Raw genomic sequence first — 22,834 nt, 5'->3', positions numbered from 1 at the left:
GATCAGACCTTCCAGAGATGCGAGAATAACATAGACAGTAGTATGTTACCAAACTGCTTGAAAATATCACTTGACTACATTGAATGGAAATATTTCCATGTTTTAGTTGAGTTTCTCAGAACTGGCTATGGGAAGGAAAGGGAGAGGAGCTGAGTTACTTTTATGAGGCAGTAGTAGAAAGTTGTAGATTAAGCAACCTAACTTCATTCTAAAGGTTACCCAAGATTTTGCCACTGAAACAGTAATAAGCATAATATAGATAGCAGGACTTTGAATGGACATGTTGAAACTAATTAAATGCGTTGTTGTTGTTACTGTTCACGTATAACAATGTGTTTTCCTGTTTGTTTGTTTGTTTCAATCTCAGGAATGTTCCTGAGGGTGCTGAGCCTGAAATCATTTCAACCATCAAAAAGACATTTAACTTTGGTCAAAGTGAAGCAGTTCATTTGTTTCAGACACTGCTGGAATGCATGAAAAAAAAAGAACTTGTAAGTAGATCTTGCCATAAAAAATTTTTATGCAAGGTGCATGCATTCGTGGATATAATATTACATTGTATCTCGGTGTTGTATATGATCAAGAGTCATTCAGAAATCTTTTCTGGACGTAGTGGATCTTCCAGTTATAGAAGAGAGTCAAATACAGTTTTCATGTATACTTTATCTCATGGCCAAGAGAGACTTAATTCTTGGGATTATTTCTGGTAATCTGATTTGTTAGTGTTTCCAAGGATGTTTGTTTTTAGGTGACAGGGTTCTGATTCGTTTATAGTGTGTATGTATTTTGGATTTGTATTGCTGTCCTTTTGTCTTGCTTTGATTTTTGAAAACCTTGGGACATTTTTTTACTTTTTTTTTTCGATCTTTTAATTATGACTGTACTAACAAAGGTCTACTATCACTGCATGCTTAAAGCAAAAGCACTTTAGAGCTTTATATGTAGCCTGAGTTCAGGTCTTGGTGTCTCATTTGGACATCATATTGTGCTGTTCTGAGGTTTAAAATAGTCATAATTTGGGTAAACGTGTTTGCCAGCAAGAGGGCTAAACAGAATACTGTGGGGTGTTTATAGACAATAGAGAATTGTAATCATAGCGGGGAAAAGAAATTCAAATTAATTGAAGAGTGTAAAGGGTTTCTGCTATGCTTTTTCTCATAAATAATTATCTTGTGCGGCACCCAGTTAGGAAGACAAAACGAGTGCACACTAAAGGTAAGTTTAAATTGAGCATAGGCTTAAATTGCATCAAAGATAAGATGGCTTTTTAATGTATTTCAATTCCTGACATAAAAGGCTGGAGCTAATCACCCTTGCCTGAAAAAAACTTTAAAATATGTTTTCCCCATTTTACCCTTTTGGACAGATTACGGTTTTTCATATTGGGTCAGACGAGCATCAGGACATTGATGTTGCAATACTTACGGCATTGTTAAAAGGTGAGACTTTTCAATTTAAGAGCATTTGAAATCCCCACCCATTGTTGTTTAGTGTTTATATGATGGATTATTTATAAAATACTATAGTCTGGAGGAATCTTTAGTTTTTAAGCAAATAATTATCGACTATGTTTTCTCATTGTATAATACCATAATTTGTCATAAATGACGAAATATATTATATAACTTTGTGGTGGATTGCTTGATTTGGCCCTTTTAGGAGGCAGGAATGTTTATTATCCTATATTTTAATTAATTTTAAATTTTTTTTCATTGTTTTTGCTTCTTAAGGCACGAATGCATCTGCATTTGACCAGCTTGTTCTTACACTTGCGTGGGATAGAGTTGACATAGCCAAAAATCATGTTTTTGTATATGGGCAACAATGGCTGGTATGTAATGGTCTGGATTAAGTGGAATGATATTTTCTAAAAGAAGAGAAACTCAACTTACTGTAAAGAATGAATCTTTTGACTTTTGTAAAGAGAGACTATAGAATACTGACACGTTTATTTTGAGGACAGTTATTTTTGCTACTGCATAGTCTTATAGCTGTTTTGTTAATGTGTAGTCGAAAATAGTCCAAAAATTTTAGAAATGTGCTAAGTATTCTGAATAACTAGGGGAGAAGAGACGTTGTGAAAGGTGGAAGCTGAACATGTTAGTCAGATGCTCATTCTTCCTTACAGTTGTATGGTCATAGGAAGTTCTTAAGAAGCATCTAGTAAAATGCACTGTTGGCAGCACTGCAGTGTCTTTTGAGGGGGAGGACAAAATGTCTGTTTCTTGTAGTCTGCAAATTAGTTTGAAAACTACATTGTGGATCTTGCCTTTTTCCCATGTTACTCTAAAAATAAAACACAATCTTACATGAGTGTGCAGTCAAAAGTACATACATTGTTGATAGCAATGATGGTTCTGGGCATTTGTCTTTAAAGCAAATTGTGCTTTAAATGTTTCAAGTCTTTGTGTTTTATCCAGTGTCAGTCTATGAGAACAGCTTAACTATGTTTTACCAAATGTCTACTTAGTCCCATGTACCGTATCAGTAGGAGATACCTATGGAAGAGTATAAGACTTGCTGATTGTGTCATCAGAATATTCTCTCATCCTGTAATTGCATGAAGTTCGGGGGGGTTTCTGAACCAAAGATGACATCTTTGTATCTGTAGACATATAAGGTTTCCCCAGCCCTGTAAATGAATGAGGTCGATACATGATCTAAATACACCTACTTTTGTGATGCCCTGTTTTACTGGTTTTCTCTGGGCTCTACCTTGTTACTTATTTGTTGTAGGTTGGCTCTCTGGAACAGGTTATGTTAGATGCCCTTGTGATGGATAGAGTTGCATTTGTGAAACTTCTGATTGAAAATGGCGTAAGCATGCACAAATTTCTTACAATTCCCAGGCTGGAAGAACTTTATAACACAGTAAGTGAACGATTGCTTTTTAAGCTACTTTTAGAACAGCTTTTTAGTTGCTCAGCATGTTGTATACTGGGTCATGTGCCCCAGTCTGAAGGCCATGGGATGTTGATAGGGAAGGCTCCCTTGCAGAGGTTAGAGTTGAGAAGTGCATGCTGTCTGGCTGCTTTGTAGTGTCACAGCTGCTTTCTGGCTCTCCAGAAATGATACCAGAAATAGTTTGTCAGCAGGATGTTCATCTGTGTCTGATGTTGGGGATAGATACTAAAGGGAGAATTGCAGCCTTGTTGTGGAACATATGAAATGTGTAAACTACAGTGGGGAAGAGAACAAGAGAAAGTCAGATAGGTGAAATTTGTGCACAAAATATGAGGTCTATAGATAGTACTGTTAGGGCTTCACAAGATGAATTCTGTCTATAGCAGCCAATGTTATCATAATAGTTGTAAAAATAATATTTTTACATAATACACATAATATATATAATATAATATATATATAACATAAAATAATAATATTTTGTGAACCTGCATAGTTATAAAATATTACTTAGAAAAATGTTGCTGTAGGTGTTGAGACAAAAAACCTTCCACCAAAAGGTAGCTCATGTGAATAGTACAAAAATATGACTTAGGCTTACATTAACCTTCTCATTATCTGCTTTTGACCAAAAAAAAGAGAGAGAGAAAAAAGGAATTCTTTAACTAATGCAGCTCTGTAAAGGAGTCCACATGATCAGGTTTTATGTTTTTTTGTTGGTTTATTTTCTTTAATCTTGTATTATGTTGCTGTTGCACACTTGATGTGGTTTTGATTGAGTTCTGTATGGGAGCTAGGGTAACCATATATCTAAAAGTGTAACAGTTCATGCACTTGTAGGAAATCAGAGAAGGAAGAAAAATACACTTTGGTAAAGAGGAAATGTTTAGACTAAAAATTCAAAAAGTAAGGGAGCTTTTATTATGCATCCTGCGATACTGTAAACATGAATATCAGTCTGTGTGTATTCCTGTAAATTAAATAATTTTAATAATATAAAAACCCCATAATGGTGCTGTTTGCATTCTTTTTTTTTTTTTTTTTTTTCCCCTTTTTGGACAAACTATGAGTGTATTAATTATGTCCCAGAAAAGAAAATAGTCTGTAGCTAATATGGTAGTTTGAAATATTTGCATTTATTTGATGGCTGTTTGTTCAAAAACTCTGGAATTATTTGTTTTTAGTTAACATGCAAAAGTACTTGGCTTCTGCTGTAATCTTCTCATATTGTCATTGCACTCTTAATTTCTCATTCCAAATTTCCCCCCCCTTCTTTTTTATAAAGAAACAAGGCCCAACTAACCCAACACTCTTTCATCTTGTTCGGGATGTCAAACAGGTATGCTGTAAATGTAGAAATCTGTCAAACTAGTGATGTTAGTTTTTTTGATGATTTCTTAGGTTTGTCTGTCAATTTAATCTTAGGTTTATTAATTAGCTTTTATTGTAAATAATAAGCTACTTCTGCAGACATTCTGTTGTTTCCAATACTTGCTGTTTTATGCTTAGTGCCCTGCTGCCAGAAAGATGTTAAGCCTGATGAGTGTTGTCTTTTTCATCTTACTTGTGATTGTTTTCCTTCTTGGGGGGACTGAAGCTGATATTCCCAGCTAGGAGTAATTTTGGCTGTTAAGAGACAAAACAGTGTCCCCCATCCCCCGCCACCCCCAACAGAATGAACATCTACCCTGCTAGGGGAGATCATACAGAAAAGAAGCTATAACTTTGTATTTTTCAAAACTGATAAATTTTGAGCCATGTAGATGTTGGGTTTTTTAATCATGAAAGGTTTAATTGGTTTTTTATTTAGAGCTGTGATGTAACATGTAGAAATACTCTAAGCAAGTTTAAGATTATAATCTGAAAAACTAAAAATACTTTTTGTATTCCTAGGGAAATCTTCCTCCAGGATATAAAATCAACCTGATTGATGTGGGGCTTGTTATTGAATATCTGATGGGAGGAACCTATAGATGCACCTATACAAGAAAACGCTTTAGAGCTATATACAATAGTCTCAGCGGGAATAATCGGGTATGTTGCAGCTGGATAACAGGACATGCTGATTCATATGTTCTCAATTAAAAAAACCTACGTATTTTGGAGAAAAATTGGATCAATATTGTTTTGTTGTTCTTGTCAATGGACTGGTTCTTTTAAAGGCAATAGTAAGGCTTGTGAGGGAAGCTGTTAGCTGTTCTGGGTTTGAGAACAAACAAAAGGTTTTGTTCTCCGTCTCCTTATTCTACCACATCTGAATTCCTTCTCTGTTATTCTGTCTTTTCCTACTCCCAGGTGAAGAATGGGCACTAAATATGCAGATTCACCAGGGCTTGAGGTGCAGATATCTTAGCTTCTTGTAAAACGAGTGTAACTGCCTAATTTGTGCCTTCTAAAAAAAACCCAAAACAAACCAAAAAACTTGTTAAATATCCTGTGAAAATTCTGGTTGTTGCTGTTACACAAGTTCATCACTGTTTCAGTAGCAAACTAACTGTTAAATTGCTCAACTAAATATCTAGCTATAAACAGATGATTTTATAATGCCGAGTAGTAAGAGTTAAAGAAACCAAATCAAGCCCCTTCCCCTTATTCTTGTTACAGCGATCTGGGCGAAATCCTTCAAATACTACTCCTCAGATGTGTAAAAGCCATGAGTCTTTTGGTAACCGTGCAGACAAGAAAGAAAAAATGCGCCATAATCACTTCATCAAAACAGCGCAGCCATACAAACCAAAGGTAGGGATGTGTGAGGGGAACATGGTGGGGTTTATTTTAAGTAGTTAAGAGCAGAGAACCTGGTTGAAATCCGAGTGCCACTGAAGTGTGAGTAGCAGCAGTTTTACTGACTTTGGTAAAGCTGGAATTTCAGCCTGGCTTTTGTGCTTGTTTTATAAACTGTCTAGCATGCTTACAGGATTCTGTAAAGAGTGTTTATCTTTCTGTATAGTAGTCTTCTGGATAAACTTTGATATGTTAGGGAGCAGAAAGCTTATTTTTGGCACAGTTCTAGCAATGCGGCAGGGACTTGCACGGCTTTGTAGACAGAGCAAGATTTGGCCATGTGTTACTCTAGCAGTCTCCATGAGTTTCCTCATTTGTATGTAGGTATATTAGTTAAATGCTTTTCTTTTGATCTATAAATCAAAATAATTCAGTCTCCCTGCTATTAAAGTGAATTGGACTCAACTGCTTTTCAAGTCTTCAGAAATTTTTTTTCTTTTTATAATTATATATAATTTGATATTGGATCACTCTGAATTTTATTTCAGGTTATGTAATGACCAAGTTTAGAGATTTAAATGTAACTTTCTGATATTATTTTAAAGATTGACACTGGTGCAGAAGAGGGAAAAAAGAAAAGAACCAAAGATGAAATAGTAGACATAGATGATCCTGAAACAAGACGTTTTGCTTACCCTCTCAACGAGCTGTTACTTTGGGCGGTGCTAATGAAGAGGCAGAAGATGGCCCTCTTCTTCTGGCAGCATGGGGAGGAGTCCATGGCGAAAGCCTTGGTTGCTTGTAAAGTGTATCGTTCAATGGCATATGAAGCAAAACAAAGTGACCTTGTTGATGATACTTCAGAAGAGCTGAAACAGTATTCCAAGTAAATTACATTTATATCATTAAAGATCTTTTCTTGAAATTTACTATAAAAGTAGTGGGCTGTATGTGAACAAACCCCAAACTGTTCTCTTGGCACACTTGAAGACAATTCCTTTTTGCAAAAAGAATTAAGCGGCACTCTAGTAGAAGTTATATATTAGATATTGCTCTCTCTTGAGAGCTGTAAAAGTCATGATTTATAGTTATGATGACACTGAATGTGCCATTTACTTAACATGTAATTTCCTTGCATGTTTTAACAGCTGTTTGTAGCCTGCGTGTGTTTTTAGTAGAAGTCACGGATTCACATGTTGTAGTTACAAATTACTGTACAGTGTATCTGTACAGAATGGACAGGCAGTAGTCCCTTCAAGTTGTGCTACTGGGAATTTGATTGTACGAGAAAATTCAGTGTAAACTCAAGGTCATTTCTGTAGATACTAAATTTTGTTTTGTTGATTTTTCTTCATTCTAGTGAGTTTGGTCAACTGGCAGTTGAACTCTTAGAACAGTCCTTCCGACAAGATGAAACTATGGCAATGAAATTACTAACCTATGAGCTTAAAAATTGGAGCAACTCAACTTGTCTGAAGCTAGCAGTATCATCAAGACTTCGTCCATTTGTAGCACATACTTGTACACAGATGTTGTTATCAGATATGTGGATGGGAAGGCTGAACATGAGGAAGAATTCATGGTACAAAGTAAGCATTGTTGCAGTTCATTGGTGTAAAAAAGGATCAACGGAATTTATGTTTAAATAGAAGGAAAGCATGTGTTTAAATGCTATTAGTGTAAAGCTTTCACAGCCATAGCTTGTGTTAATAAATCCTGTAAAAACAGTCTCCTGTAACATAATCAAAACTGGAATAATTTATTGTAAACTCTTCTTTTGACACTTTATTATCTTTTCAAATAAGGTACAGAAATATAGAAGGCAAAAATCAGGCAAGTAGCCTTTAATCAGAGGCTTAAAGAGATTATGTGAATACTAATCCACTACTAAAAACATAGTGGTAAAAACCTTAACAGACAGAAAACCTGCTGTAAGAATATAGTTACGTGCATTTTGGCTTTTTTCAGGCAGCTCATAAGACTTGATGTAGAAAAGCTTTGTGTATATCCTATTTTGGAGGAAGAAACTGAGCAAAAACAAGGCACAGAATGAAACAAGGGTAGGCAAATTGGGGATAGGTTTCCCAAAGGTGCCCTTTGTGATACAGAGCAATTGAACCAAAATGGGAGTTGCATATTTCTTTGAGATGATATACCAAAACATATTGTTGCTAGGAATACAAAGAAAGAAAACTTTCCTACAAAATATCTACAAGCATCATTTAACTTGTGATCTACTAAAATCCTCTTTGATAACTGATTAACCATTTTCTTGCTTGCTTTCTAACAGGCTAATGACAATAAATAGCTTTCGCTTATTCTCTTCATCCATACCTTAGCTTGTTTTTCTACCATAAGTTGAAAAAAAAACCCCAAAACAAACAAAACAACACCCCTCCTACCCCCAACAAAACCACAACCTCCACTCGTATATGCTTCTTAAACATACCTTGATAGTACACGGTTCCAGAGTTTCTGGGAGTGGATTAAAGAACAGTGTAAACAGAACATCTCTGGATCTTCAAGATTGGAGTACATTCTTTCTAGTGGCTTTTAGTTTTGGAATTTGTTGATTCTTCCCCTTTCCTGTATCTTCAAGTCAAGGAATGCTCTGTATATGTGATCTTAGTCTCTTAAGTGTATGTATTAAGTAATAACAACTAATTATTTTCTACAATTTTTTTTTCCTCAATAACAAGCAAGTGCAATTTGGATAATATGTTTTCAGAGGATATTCTGTGTGTTGGTCTATTCTGATATTTTAATGTAGCTGTGAACTATTTGTACTTAGTCTTCATCTTTTCCAGGTGATACTGAGTATTTTACTCCCTCCTGCTATACTGCTGTTGGAATATAAGACCAAGGCTGAAATGTCACATATTCCTCAATCTCAAGATGCACATCAAATGGCAATGGATGACAGTGAAAACAACTTCCAGAACGCAGCAGATGAAATACCTATGGTAATGTGGGGCAGGGGGAGATAGTAAAACCAGTGTTTTGAACTTAAATAATCACATTTTTAAATCAAAGCAAGAGTTAAAATGAGTGTCCAAAAGCATGTAGTTCTGCCTGTGAAAGTAACAGTCCTTTCATTTTAGGAGGTGTTTAAAGAAGTAAGGATCTTGGATAGTACTTTAGAAAAGCATGATATGGAGACTCCAGCAAAACCCAAAAGACTTCCAATTACACAGAAATTTTATGCATTTTATCATGCACCAATTGTGAAGTTTTGGTTTAATACGGTGAGTTTTCTTCGGTGTAATGTGTATTTTATTTGGAAATCTAGTGCAGATTTTTGGGTTCTTTTCTCAACATGTAATGATGTGACCTGAATCAAACTTTAAGCACTGTTTTAAAAGACAAACAAAAAACCCCTTACCTTGCTAAGCTGGAAATGAGAAGTACTTCATTTTGAAAAAATGCATATGCAGTGCTCCATGGTTTGGGGTTTTTTAAAGTTCATGATGTTAGCTTTGAATTTTTTTTTTCTCTAAAGCTAAGAGAGTAGTTAGCATGAGCATTTTTATTCTGGCCTGAGTAATTAATTTCATCAGTTGCTAGCAGGAATTCTATGATAATTTATTAGGCTAAAGTATTCATGCACAGCTTTGTTTAAATTACTGTAATAGAAACTAAAATTTGGATTAATGGAGAAATAGCTGTAATAAGAACAAAGCTTTGCTAACAATAAATAGCTTATTACAGCTATTTTTCTTCTAAGAAGAAGAAAATGTTTGGATCCCCCTATAAATAATAACTTGTCTGCTTAAAGGGGTAAATATAGTACTGTAATCATACTTGAAGCTTTTATTGTATACCACATCAAAGGATTCCATGCACATCTATAAATAAGCCTTCAGTAATTATATGTATAATTTTCATTGCTTTTTTTAGTTGGCATACTTAGGATTCCTCATGCTCTACACATTTGTGGTTCTTGTAAAAATGGAAGAATTACCGTCTGTTCAAGAGTGGATTGTTATTGCTTACATTTTCACATCAGCAATTGAGAAAATTCGTGAGGTATGCCTGTAACAATCTGGGATTTTAGTTTTCTTTGTCAATTAAAACAGTATACTTTAAACTCTGTTTATAAACAAGAGAACTGAAGAAACTTCAAGCATCAGAGTACATGATGTAATACCTTTATCTTAAACTTTGGTATAGGCTGCTAGTTTCAATACCAGTGTTTCTTGGCCTACTGCTTGGACTTAGCTTGCTTTTCTTCTGTGTCCAATGGGGAAGAGATAGAGATCTATTAAAACAAGGTGGGTTTTTTCCTCCTAAATTTCAAGGAACTGGCAATGACATCCTGGTCTAATTTTTTTTTTTTTTTCCCTTTTTGGTTAAAATCCTGCCCCCCCCCCCCCCCCCCCCCAGTTGTAATGAAATAAACAACCTTGCTTTCCTGAGGGGTGAAATGTGTATTTATCTATTAGTGTCAGACAAACTCTACTATGCCATGACCAAGACGGCAAAACATAAAAGGTTTGTCAAGGTAGGATAGCTATCACAACTACAATGTTTCTGGTCAGCAAGAGACTTTTGAGATGTTCTATAAGAATTTTTAAGTGAGAGAGGAAGTTAGTTCATTAGGCAGGTACCTCAGGCCCAGCTGAAGGTGCAGAAAGCAGGGCTTATTTTTGTAACAGTAACTGCCTAAAAATCAAAAAAAAACCCCACCAAAAAAACTTAAACCCAAAATTCTTTCATATTGTTCAGACAGAAGGAAACATACATGCTCCTTGTGCTTGTTGGGAGGCCGACACAGTTAAATGCTGGTTTTGATTCCACAGTATAAAACAGTTATCCATTTGAATAGATATTTTATTTTTGCAAGTATAAAAATATTAGTGATTCATATATTTCAGTGTTAGTCCATGTGCAATAAATGTGAGCAGACCTGGCTTATTTTTATTGCAGATTTTTATGTCAGAAGCTGGGAAGATTAATCAGAAGATTAAAGTGTGGTTCAGTGATTACTTCAATATCAGTGACACAGTTGCCATTGTCACTTTCTTCATTGGGTTTGCATTAAGATTTGGAGCAAAGGGGAATTTTGGTGAAAACACTTACAGAGAAAATTATGTCTTTGTTGCTGGAAGAATAACATACTGTCTCAATATAATTTTTTGGTATGTGCGATTACTGGATTTTCTAGCTGTAAATCAACAGGCTGGCCCTTACGTTATGATGATTGGGAAAATGGTAAGTACTACTTTTGTTACTGGGTTTTTTCCCCAACTGAACTACATTTTTCTTGCTGCATCCATTTACAAGTTTTGTCAGAGTTTTATTTAGAAAGAGGTTGCTTATCCTGGTGTTATATGTCAACAGCTCAGTGTGCAGAATTAGCTAGCTGGAATATAACTTACTATGTTGCAAAACAAACACTGATTAGAAGGCTTCCTTTATTATGAAGCTTTCTCTGTCACATATCTGTAAAAAACTGGCAAATCTTCCTTCTCTGGTCTGTTTTGTTCTTAGATGTCAGAGACTTGACTATGATGATGCCTTTTTCTTGATTCATCTAACATTGCTTCCTTTCTGAGTCTGAGACTTATTTATAGTCTTGGTTTTCTTGCCTTTCTTCTCTCTAGTGCAAGTGTTTTGTGCTGTGGAAAACTGGGACTAAATTGTGGCTCTGTTCTTGTCTTTCCTCACACAAAAAATATTCAAATTGTTTAAATTTAAAAATACATAGCTTTATTGTCACTGAGCTATTCTAACTGTTAAAGATGTTAAGGTTTGAGAACTGTATATACAAAGGTGGAAGGGGGTGTTTGTTTTTCTTCCCCCTATAAAATGGTTCCTACAAAGTTGAACCCTGTCATTCTGTAAAAATGAGGTCATCAAATTGCTCATTTCTCACTTGGTTTCTTACAAGAGGCATAAGTTCTGTGTTTTGGCCCTTGGAAAACTACCTCTGCCCTCTGCATTTTGTGCAGCTATTGAGTGCATGTAGAAAGGAATGTTTCTCTTTATCAGCTGCTACTCATCCACTAATAGGTATTTGAGTTACAAAGGAAATCCTTTCAGTTGCCTTTTGCTGAGGATACTAAATATGCTATAAGAAAGTACAGGAAGAAAACAAAATTTTTTACAGGGTTTGTTATTTAACAAAAATTTCTGACTGAAATCTAAGTGTCCTAGACTGTTTTCCTTATATAATACATAGAATTCATAAAGCATACACAGTCACTGTAAAAGTGTTTAAAGTTGTGAAATCATAATTATGACCTTGTGGTTTAACTGACTTTTTTGTGTTAATAGGTGGCCAACATGTTTTACATTGTGGTGATTATGGCACTTGTACTACTTAGTTTTGGTGTTCCCAGGAAGGCAATATTGTATCCTGATGAGGCACCCTCTTGGACTCTTGCTAGAGATATTGTGTTTCATCCATACTGGATGATTTTTGGTGAAGTGTATGCCTATGAAATTGATGGTAAGACACTACAGTTTTGAAGCAAGGAAGGAGAAAACTTACTCTAAGATCTTCTCAAGGTCTTATGAAATTCTAGTTTTAAGAAATGAACTGCCCAGTATTGTTGACATTGATTCTGTAATTTGATTATCTCTTCTTTGTGGGTTGCAGCTGTATAATTTCTTTACTACTTAATTATCTTTTATAAAGCTTGAATGGCTTAGAATGAAACCTCTAATTAATCACAACTTCTCACAAGGCTATTTCTAGCAAAATTTTGGAATTTCCCCCACAGCTGTCACGCCAAAATTTTGACTGTGGTGGTGTATTATGCTTTTTAAAATCTGATAATACGATTATACCGTAGTATTAACCAGAAACTGTGTCTCCTGTATTGTTCTACCATATCCCTAAATGCATGGAGACATTTTGAATTGCAGAACCAGTGGATGAGAGTTGATTGTTGCAGTCTTTATATTTCCCTCTGTACTTGCTGGACGTTCTAAAAGTTGTACATATTTTCTCTGTATCTTTTTTTCCCCAACACAGTATGTGCAAATAATTCTGATGAAAAGGTTGCTCATCTCTGTGGCCCAGGAACATGGCTGACCCCATTTCTTCAAGCTGTCTACCTCTTTGTACAGTACATAATTATGGTTAATCTCCTTATTGCATTTTTCAAGTGAGTATATGGATAATTGTTAATTTTTGCTAATCCTTTGATAAGCTTCTATTTCACTGCAATAAGATGACAAGATTAGAAGAACTGATGCCAGTTCAAAGCAATCCCATTTGCTGGAAGTATTTTCAGGTTCTAAAGCTGATCTTCATCTCCTCTTCACTGCAAACCAGTGACTAATTCGGGAAGTGTGTGATGTGACTGGTATGGGTCAAATCTATGAAGCCAGGGGAATTGCAAGTTGTAGAGAATTTGAAAGCATTTTATAATTTCTCTTTGTCAGAAAACAAACAAAATTGTTTCTTCATCTGTGTATTGACTGGTGTTCCTAAATTCATTGAACATTCTGTAGTTGGTTGAATTGAATTGTAGTAGAGAAAATTGTCTCTTATCGTTCTCTGCAAGTGTTTGACTTATGGGAATAAGCAGCTCACTAACCCTGAAGAATGGCAGACTGTAGAATTAACGTGGTCTGATACAAAAATCCGGGTTTAGTTAGAAATATTTGTTTGTTTGGCAAACTTGAAATTTGATCTCAGTGTAATTTATTTCTGAGGAAAGGTACTGGGATGTTACCAGATGAGATTTTTTTAACCCTCTCCTTGCTTTGGATCATGGTGTTTTCTTGAATGTGTTTCCAACTTCCACTGAAATAATTTTGCAGTAAAAACCAAATATGTGTCTCTTAACTAGCTTCAGAATTCAAGGTTTTATCAAAGTGTTAAAAAAACCCAAGCATCAACCTCCTCCACACAGACCCTCTGACGACCCCAAAAACCACCTTTTTGTGTTAATACTTTTCTGTTCCCTTTCAGCAACGTGTATTTACAAGTCAAGGCAATTTCAAACATTGTGTGGAAGTATCAACGCTATCATTTCATTATGGCCTACCATGAAAAACCTGTTCTGCCTCCACCACTTATTATTCTTAGCCACATGGCTTCCCTGTTCTGTTGTATATGTAAAAGAAGAAAGACAGACAAGACTTCAGATGGGCCAAGTATGAACAGCTATTATCCAAAAAATTGCAGTAACTTTTTTGATATGATTAAAGCAAACTGTCAGAAAAGTGCCGTGTTCTTGATTGTAATGTATATTCTCAAGAAAATTGAAGTAGGTCTTCATTTTCCATGTTTTAAATATTAAGACTCTTAATTCTGTTCAAAGTCCCAGTGTTTTTATGAAGGGTATAGTGTACAGACCCTAGAAATCTCCACTCTAACTAACTTCAGACAAACAAAAAAACAAGATTAGATTTCCTGTTAGTTTAATGGGGAAAGAATTTTTTTTATTCTGGAAAACTTCTGTTGTTGCTGGAAACCCTTTGAAAATTTAAAAAGAAAAAAAGATATGTTCCACAGATGATAAAATCCAGCTAAGGAATCTAGCTTCTGCCTCAAATTAAAAGGCATTGGAGGGTAGGAACATAAGGAATGATAATATTATGTGCAGATCCTCTCAGAATTACTATTTTTATTTTTATTTAGTGGAAATTTTGACTATGAACTTTTTTCTAGCAAGTTGAGAGGAAGGGTCTTGGGTGTCACTGTGGTTTTTTGTTGGTTTTGGTTTGGTTTTTATTTTTAACACCCTTTGTAAAGTTGTGACTATTGGTTTCCAGCATCTGTACTACTTCACTACATATGCATCATCTTAACTGTGTAATCTCTCTTTAGAACTCTTCCTGACAGAAGAAGATCAAAAGAAACTTCATGATTTTGAAGAGCTGTGTGTTGAGATGTATTTCAATGAAAAGGATGATAAATTTCATTCTGGAAGTGAGGAGAGGATTCGAGTCACATTTGAACGGTAGAATATTTACAAATAAAATTTCTGAATAGAGAAGCTTAGAACTTTTGCAGGTTTTTGTGCTTTAAGGGGGGTAAAATGCAGTTCAAGAACATAAGTATTTATGCAAACTTTAGATGATGTTTTCCTATTGCTGTGCAGAAACCAGTAATGTGGTTGATGCTTTGTGATCTGTAGCAGCACTCAGTAAGCTGAGGCAATTGTATTATTTAGTTTCTCATGATGTTTTAATAAACTGATAAATTTGAAAAAGTACTGTAGGCCCTCTATTGATGTGTATGTTAAATTCTGTGATTCAGAAGTATGTACAAATGTTGTATTACAAAACAGTCCGATACTATAGTGTATACCATCCTGACATTTCTTAGGTTTTTCCTCATTAAATGGGCAGAAAGGGTTACAAAGATGTTTCTTTTGCATATTGAGAAAAATGCTTTTCATAGCTGCTTCATAATTTGATTTTTCTTAGGGTGGAACAAATGTGCATTCAGATAAAGGAAGTTGGTGATCGTGTCAACTACATAAAACGGTCATTACAGTCTTTAGATTCACAGATTGGCCACCTACAGGATCTCTCTGCTCTAACTGTGGATACTCTGAAGACACTGACTGCACAGAAAGCTTCAGAAGCTAGCAAGGTTCATAATGAAATCACTCGGGAATTGAGCATTTCAAAACATTTGGCACAAAACCTCATTGAGGATGGCTCTCTAAGATCTTCTGTGTGGAAGAAGCACAGCATTGGAAATGTCTTCGGTTCTTTTCCGCAAGGAGGCCTTGAGAGTAATAATGCTTTACTCTGTAACATTTCTATACGTGATGAAAAAGAAGCCCAACATAAGACAATTGGTCAGGAGTTAGCTCCAGTTCCCCGAAGAGAAGAAATAAACTTTCAAGAGGCAGGTTCCTCAGGCAGTGCCTTATTTTCAAATGCTGTTTCCCCTCCAGAACTTCGCCAACGAATACAGGCTGCAGAGATCTCAAAATCCATTGGTAAAAGTAAAAAATTAGGCAATTCATCCAACAGCATGCCACACGTAACATCCCCAACAGCTAAATTTTTTGTTAGCACTCCATCTCGGCCCAGTTGCAAAAGTCAGCTGGATTCTTCAGCAAGGCATGAAGAGACTGTTTTCTCTAAGGCTACAGAAGGAGATAATAATGTAGAATTTGGTGCATTTGTGGGTAAGTATAACAAAGTAGATTCTGAATGTCCTGAAGTCATTATTAGCTGCTCTTATCCTCTTGCTTCTGGCTCTGCTTGCCTTGCTTTCACCCAACCTTGTGTTGAAAATGGAGGATACGTTAATTGTGGTTTTATTCATGATGAGAGTGACACTAATGATAACTACAGCTGCAGAGTTGACAGATGTGATCACCAGTCCTCTGTCAACTTATTGAAGAACAACTCCCAAATGAAGTTCTCTTTGTCAACTGGCGACTTGATGTCAACAGTCAACTGTGGCGGCTCACGTGGAAAATTGAATATTAAAGATGAACTTTCCAAAAGTCAGCATGTCCATGCAATGGAACTACAAACCCAAGATTTATGTTCTAACATCCTTATGGGACTACTTCATAAACTGTGGACCAAATCTAAGCCACAAGGTTTGACTTACCAAGAATTGTATAGTATTTTGGGTGTATTCCGGTTGCAGGTGACTTTATTCTACCATTTTGCTCTGCTTTTTCATGCTTTTAACATCTCTAATTTCCCTATGTTGCTTGATTTATTTTTTTTTTTTTTACTTAAATTATCATTTCTTTATAATTCTGTCACATAGACAATATTTTTCTGAAAAACATTAGCCAGTTGTTGAGTATAGCAGTTTTGTGCAATTAGCAGCTCTACAACTTGGTACGGGCATTGTAGACAAACTTTTTGTGACTCGTTATAAGGCTCCTACCTTCTCATTGCATAAATCAAAAATATTGTCTATTTCTTGACGTAATTACAGAAGACTTAGGCTGATGGAATCCTGGACAAATATCTTTGTGGTATCTGTGTCAAGCTGAGGGATCCTCCTATACTATGTTTCTAAACACTGTTGTAACTGGGATCTTCCACTGTTGCCTAGGCTAATGTATCTTTTGGCAGTTGTTTTGGAAGTTTCCAAAGTCCTTTTATTAAATACAGCATTATGCCTTCCCTCAAGTTTTGCTTAACAGTAAAAAGGTGCACGTTTTTGGTTAGCGTTACCTACATATTTGAATGGTAAAACAGTGGCAGATTCATTGCAAAACACAGGTGTGGGTTTACTAACTGGTTTCTGTCAAGTAGATAATGCTTTAAGTACACTTAGTGTGTAGCAGAAGATCACAATCTGGAGCTGTCAGGTTACCTGCAGAGGTGTTGTCTTGCCCCAGTTGTTCAGGGATGTCTCAGTGTTTTCCAAAGGTTTGTTGAGGATGTAAAAAATTAAATATTTAGACAAGAGTTTATTCTACTGTTGTGAAACTTGGAGTTCTGAGAAGTTACCTACATGCACTAGCATTTTTCGATTTACGTATGTGTAGGAAGAGTAGCTACACATTTGTACACTCACTAGCTATTTGTTTATAATTTCCTCACGGTTTAAAAAACATTTTTTTACATTCAGAAAGCAAGACTAAACAGAAATAATGGACAGTAATTGTATAATTCTTATCTAATCTTTAAATGTACTTTACCACTAATAACTTTGAATACTAACTATACTTACTTTACTGGAGCCAAATTTTTAGTGTATGGTCCTCCTGACATCACTAGCATTTAGAACATACTCTTCATTCTTACAGTCCATGTTTTATAAAACTTGTGAAAAGGTGCAGCTTTCCGTTGTGAAGCCAAGTAGATTTTCATTCATTATATAGCCACATGCTTGGTAAAATTCACAAAAGTATTTCTTGCAGCTGGAAGCATGAAGGGTATATTGTAAAAGCTACCTCGAGAAAACTGTCTGCTTTTCCTTCATTTGTCATACATAAAAATACTGTAATTCAGACTGCCCTGTTCCTTTCATGTGAGGAGCATACACTTGAGTAAAAATTTAGATTTTTAGTTTTGCTTTTTGAATTGTGGTAATCGATGCCTTAATGTGGGAAAAGCAATAGTTTCATATTACTATTTTGTTACACTGATTTTTACTTTAGTGTGTTTGGAAGTCTTGTCTAGTGCTAACAGGCACACATGACTTAGATGGTTTGTAACCCTTTGCTGTGGTGATGCACACTATTGGCATGGTCAGACCATTGGAGGTTGCCTTTGATTTTGAATACTCTTTTTGAATTCACTGTGTCAAAGGTCACAGAGACAGCATGGAGTTACAGCGGTTTAAAGAGGCAGCAAGCAAAATTAAAGAAAGGAGTTCTGATATTGAGGTAAGCAGGGAAGACTTTGTCAAACGTGTTAATGGGGATCATCTTTTTTGAACTGTAACTTCACAATATGTTTTGAAAAGGTGTAAGGGCAAATACAAAGAACTTGCAAAATGCAGCCCGGAAGGAATGTGTATCTGTTTTATGACTTAAATAAAAAAAAAAATCTAGTGAAAAGTCATGCAACCTTAACCACACATCAAGTACTGTTGCTTCATGATATGATACTAATGAAATATTGAACAAGATCTGAGGTTATGAAAGCTGAGATGACTATAACTGTGAATTAAGATAAAATTATGTATCCATAATTAGTGTTTAATGAAGCATTTCACACTCATAAATTTCAAGATCAGCATTTAGGAAGATTTCAGTGATTTACGTGATATTTTATAGAGCAAGATGATAGTGTATATGATTTTTAAAAGTGACAAAAATTGTTCATTATGTTTCAAGAAGAAAAGGCCTTTCTAGTAAATTTGTCAAACTAAAATTATTAATCATAACAAACCTGTCCTCCAAGTGCTACAGTATATACAAAAAAGCTAGTTTTCTCACTGTAGCTGTTAAGATAAATTAATAAATACAAGTTACCATTTGCAGTTACCCCTCATTCAGGGGAGAATCTGACTTGAGAATTGGCTTTGACCATTTGCAATGTCAGTGTTCTGCTGAGTTGCTCCTTCTGGACCTTCTGATAAGTATAATGTGTGACCAAAAAGGTTTTTGTACATGTGTATTTTTGGTATGCTTTTTTTGGTAATAATATTTACAATTTGCTTGTTTTTTTTTTTTTTAATAGGAGCAACAGGAAGACTTCAAAAAAGCTATATTGGAAGGCATAGAGACAACCAGACTTCAAGTAAGTAAAGAAGATTTCCATTTATTTAGAGACATTATTTTCACCAGATGCAAAATGTGAAGACAGGGAACTCTGTTTTCTTATATCGTTATCTATAAGTAAACCCTGCTTATGACTTTTTTTTTAAAAAAAATATATATAAACCCTGGTCATGATTTAAAAAAAGAAAAAAAATATAAATTTGTACAGCTGAACTTTTGTACAAATACAGCTGGATGTCTCCTTGATGTAGGTCTAAATAGCTCCAGTGTTTGGTACTGTTGGGATGCAGACTCCAGCAGCATTTCCGGACAGTATTGCTATTCTTAGACACTTAGTAATAGAGTTGTCCCATCTTAACTGGTGGGACTGGTTTGATTCTTACCTTTCATTTAGGCACTACAGTCATTGATGGTAAGATGCTGAAGATGTATGCTGAACACTGAAATGCATATAGACCTAAAAATGGGTCTTCAGAAGACACTTTCAGCAGGTGCATTCTCTGTGTTGCGTTCCAGTGAAGTATTTATGTTTGGGGATGTAAAGAAAGTCTTTCTTGCGTATATATACGCACACACACTCTCTTAAACACACACACAGATGTATACATGTGCCTGTGTGTATGCATTTAGGTGTGTGTGGATGTATTCCTTAAGAGGGAAGGGTAAAAAAGGGTGGTAACAATTTCCTAACTGTTGTAAATCTTGGAATCAAAAGCAGGGCATAGCATTCAAAGTTCCAGTTTTGTATTCTTCAGAATCTTGAATTTTTACATTTTATTCAGGTAACCATTGGAATTAATAGGCTGGTTGTGAGGAATGTTCCAGCCCTATGCCTGTCTACATGTAGTTCTAGTTTGTCATGAAACTGCCTTTCTTCTTTTTTGCAGAAGAAATACTTTGTTGTCAAAAGCTGACCATCTCAGTAGATATTTGGAAAATATGTAAATATTATTGAGGAATACGTCCATAAGGAAATGTAATTCATAAACTGTAGGTTTTTATGTGGCAAGGCTTCTCTAGATTTTGTTCCTATTTTCAATGGGTTCAAACTGAACTTTGGTTTCTGCCAGAGCCATGTTCTTAAATGGGAATTGGTAGCTAACAAAGGCACATGACAGAATAGCTGAACTTAGTGCTTGTAGAGATCCAGTGTAATGTATGTTTATGTAGTTGTATCCTATTGTAATGTTCTCTTTAAAAGAACTCTTTCAGTATGGGTCAGTAGTCTTAATGTGTGCCTGAAAATATTAGAGCTGATGGTTACTGTGAAGAGCGTTTTAACTGAATTATGCGCTCAACTTGTACATTTTTGTGCAGCAAGGTATTTGAGGTACATCCAGAAGTTTAAAAAAAAAAAAAAAAAAAAAAAAGAATCCTAGGTAGTTATAGAAAAGAAAACTGTGCAGATTGTGTGCCAGAAGAGCAGTATTTGAAAACAATGATAATGATGGCTAATGATTTATTTTTTTTTTTTTTTGGTAGGGTCTTCAAACTGACTGTGGTCTAAGACAATCTAGTTCTTGTGGTGGGTTTACTGACCCTCTGACAGCCCATTCAGAACAACGTAAGTGCATTGTCTTTTCAAGTCACCTGATTTTATCTTTAAATTGTGTTGATAATTCATATTTAAGAAGATAAAAAGGAAAAACAAAAAGTTAAAACATCTTGAAATATTTTAATGGTTGGTGCTACTTGAATCTGCTCCTGTGTTTCACTGTGGCTTTCCTAGTCAGGCCAGCTTAATTCTGTTACCTTGTATTTGCCACAGATAGCGAGTCATGAAAAGCTAAGTGATCTAGTTCAGGCCTGTGCTGGAAACTTTTAAAAATAAGATAGTTATGGATCAAGCTTATTTTGAGAGCCACATTAAGCTGCTGAGTTGCTCACTCTGTTGGGAAATAGGTAAGTAACAATGAGACATGCTGTTCTGTGTCCAATTCTGAATCTCTTCCATCCGTAGTGTACAGCAAGAGCAGAAGAGCATCGAGTGAAGACACTCAGCAAGTGGACTCTAAAGCAGCCTTACTGACGGTTTGTATCTGCCTTTTTTGTTGATGTTAAGCACAACTAGAAACTGAATAAATAAAGGAGAAGAAACAGATTGTATAAAGAATAATACTGATTTGTGGTCTCATTTGTTCAAGGAGGCAACAGAAGGGAACCTGTTTTGGCTGAGGGAAAAAGTTGTGCATGTTTTCTACTACATACGGTGCATATCTCATTGTGAAAACATGCTGCTTCCAGTTTATGGAAAAAACCACAACTTTTTAAAGAAAATAATTATTGATGTAATCCATAGAACAGTAGTGAATATATAGCCTTACCTATTCTTTTAATTGTAATTACTATTCCTCAGTTATATTGGAGTCTTCCCGTTCAATTACAGTTCAGTACAGCCTGGTGAAGTATTTCCGATAAACAGGCTGTACTGTAAGATCTTAAAACACATTACCACCCCACCTCCAATTAAATATACTATGTTTTTCATACAAAACTGAAACCTTTGTTTTTCCTCTCCTTTGTTTTAAAGGATTGGTTACAAGGTAGACCTTCAAATAGCAGTCAGATGTAAGTAAGCTTTCTACTAATGGAGCAATTTTATTACTCTGGTTTTTGATTTGTTTTTGATTGTTGTCTTTGGCTATAGTAGTATTCAGGTGCATTTAATGAAAAAACAAGGTTTAAGGGTTTTTTTCTAATAAATAACTGAATGTGTTCACTGGAATGCTTTGACAGGTTCTATTTAGATTAATGGGGTCACATGTCAGAGGGCAAAACATGCCCTTAAATGAAAATGACTGTGTTGACACTTATTAAGGAGCTAGCTTCCTGGTAAAGGTCTTTACCCAACCTTTCAAACTGCAGGCCTTCTCTGAAACTGTGCAGACATTGCTCTTGTTAACAATTATCCCCTGAGTTAACTGTTAAAGCCATTACCTTATTAATCTGATAACAGAAGGGTAAGCTGTTGTGAACAAGTTTTAATTAAAGCACCTCTGTGGGAATGAGCTCTTGTGATGCAAACTTTACATAATGTTGTGCGTGACTTGGTGGTATTTAAAGTGTAGCTCTAAAAACATGAGATTGCTTAACAGCCTTCCATTACTATTTTGTAATTAAGAAACCTGTACTGCCCTTGAAAAATAGGATAAAAGCAGTACTGTGAGGCTAACAAGGTGACCTAGGAGGATGTGTCAAAATCGGTGAATACAATGTAAGTTTTTAAGAAGTAATGACTGTTGGTTTTGTGGCATTTCACAGGCCATCTGAAGACGATGCATTGAATGGTAAGTTTGTTTCTGCTGTAAACAAGCTGGGAGCTTTTCATATAAGCAACTGTTTGGGTCTTGTATGAGAATGTGTTTAACTACTGATAATTTGTAATTTAATAGACACATAATAGTGTGATTTAAAAAAAAAAAAAAAGCCTACCATTGAGCACTACAATTTTTAAATCCTCCCCCGAGGTACTGAAGAGCTAAGCATAATACTTAATTTTCTGCACAGCAAACCTTTTTCTTGGTTTACACTTACTTGGCAAGTGTTCTTTGCATGGGGTAATTTTAATACACAATACAGGCAGCAAGCAGTATCTCCTTTTTTTTTCTTTTTTCCAAATCTCTTTCAGGCATTGCTTCTCCTTTCAAGCCTATCATGGATATCAATTACTATTACTCAGGTCAGTCCCTCTTCTGAACTAATGGTCATATTTTTAATGACACTTGTTAGAGACTTAAACTTTAATAAATGCTGTGATTTTCCTCTAGCTGTAGAAAGAAATAACCTGATGAGATTATCGCAGAGCATTCCATTCACTCCTGTGCCTCCAAGAGGTAAGAATTGTACTTCTTGTAGCTAGTTGGGGAAGAAAACAAAACAAAACTAAACCCTGTACAGATTCCTTCTAATATAGAATGATCAAGCCAACTAAAGTTGTAGTGAACTAAAAGAAGCCTAGTGTCTGTCTTGCAACACTCAGAAATATAAATGAATATGACACCTTTCCTAGGGCAGCTCACTTGATTATGAAATCTAGATTTAATTGTAGTTGTCCTCAGAAATGATGATACAGTGATGATAGTATTGTA

The 22,834-nt window shown here is 35.4% G+C and overlaps 1 protein-coding gene across 2 annotated transcripts in view; it reads left to right on the top strand.

Annotated features, from left to right (window-relative positions):
* Positions 1-22,834, top strand: part of TRPM7 (transient receptor potential cation channel subfamily M member 7) — a 60,820-nt gene that overhangs the window by 32,761 nt on the left and 5,225 nt on the right. Inside the window, exons 9-34 of one of the 2 annotated variants that reach the window (XM_074880111.1) lie at positions 368-491; positions 1,367-1,439; positions 1,731-1,831; positions 2,737-2,871; positions 4,190-4,243; positions 4,798-4,938; positions 5,509-5,643; positions 6,234-6,514; positions 6,989-7,217; positions 8,436-8,591; positions 8,730-8,873; positions 9,526-9,654; positions 10,555-10,839; positions 11,905-12,079; positions 12,608-12,740; positions 13,553-13,737; positions 14,414-14,546; positions 15,016-15,731; positions 17,830-17,906; positions 18,706-18,765; positions 20,229-20,310; positions 20,707-20,777; positions 21,277-21,314; positions 22,008-22,033; positions 22,375-22,425; positions 22,514-22,579. In XM_074880111.1, the coding sequence (XP_074736212.1) occupies positions 368-491; positions 1,367-1,439; positions 1,731-1,831; positions 2,737-2,871; positions 4,190-4,243; positions 4,798-4,938; positions 5,509-5,643; positions 6,234-6,514; positions 6,989-7,217; positions 8,436-8,591; positions 8,730-8,873; positions 9,526-9,654; positions 10,555-10,839; positions 11,905-12,079; positions 12,608-12,740; positions 13,553-13,737; positions 14,414-14,546; positions 15,016-15,731; positions 17,830-17,906; positions 18,706-18,765; positions 20,229-20,310; positions 20,707-20,777; positions 21,277-21,314; positions 22,008-22,033; positions 22,375-22,425; positions 22,514-22,579 (3,800 nt within the window). The remainder of the gene's footprint in view (positions 1-367; positions 492-1,366; positions 1,440-1,730; positions 1,832-2,736; positions 2,872-4,189; positions 4,244-4,797; positions 4,939-5,508; positions 5,644-6,233; positions 6,515-6,988; positions 7,218-8,435; positions 8,592-8,729; positions 8,874-9,525; positions 9,655-10,554; positions 10,840-11,904; positions 12,080-12,607; positions 12,741-13,552; positions 13,738-14,413; positions 14,547-15,015; positions 15,732-17,829; positions 17,907-18,705; positions 18,766-20,228; positions 20,311-20,706; positions 20,778-21,276; positions 21,315-22,007; positions 22,034-22,374; positions 22,426-22,513; positions 22,580-22,834) is intronic. The other variant, XM_074880112.1, reaches the window with a different exon arrangement.

This window comes from Strix uralensis, chromosome 11, assembly GCF_047716275.1.
Source record: "Strix uralensis isolate ZFMK-TIS-50842 chromosome 11, bStrUra1, whole genome shotgun sequence".
NCBI classification, from domain to species: Eukaryota; Metazoa; Chordata; class Aves; order Strigiformes; family Strigidae; genus Strix; species Strix uralensis.
Note: the sequence above shows the minus strand (reverse complement) of the source record. Positions and strands in the feature narration are given on the sequence as shown.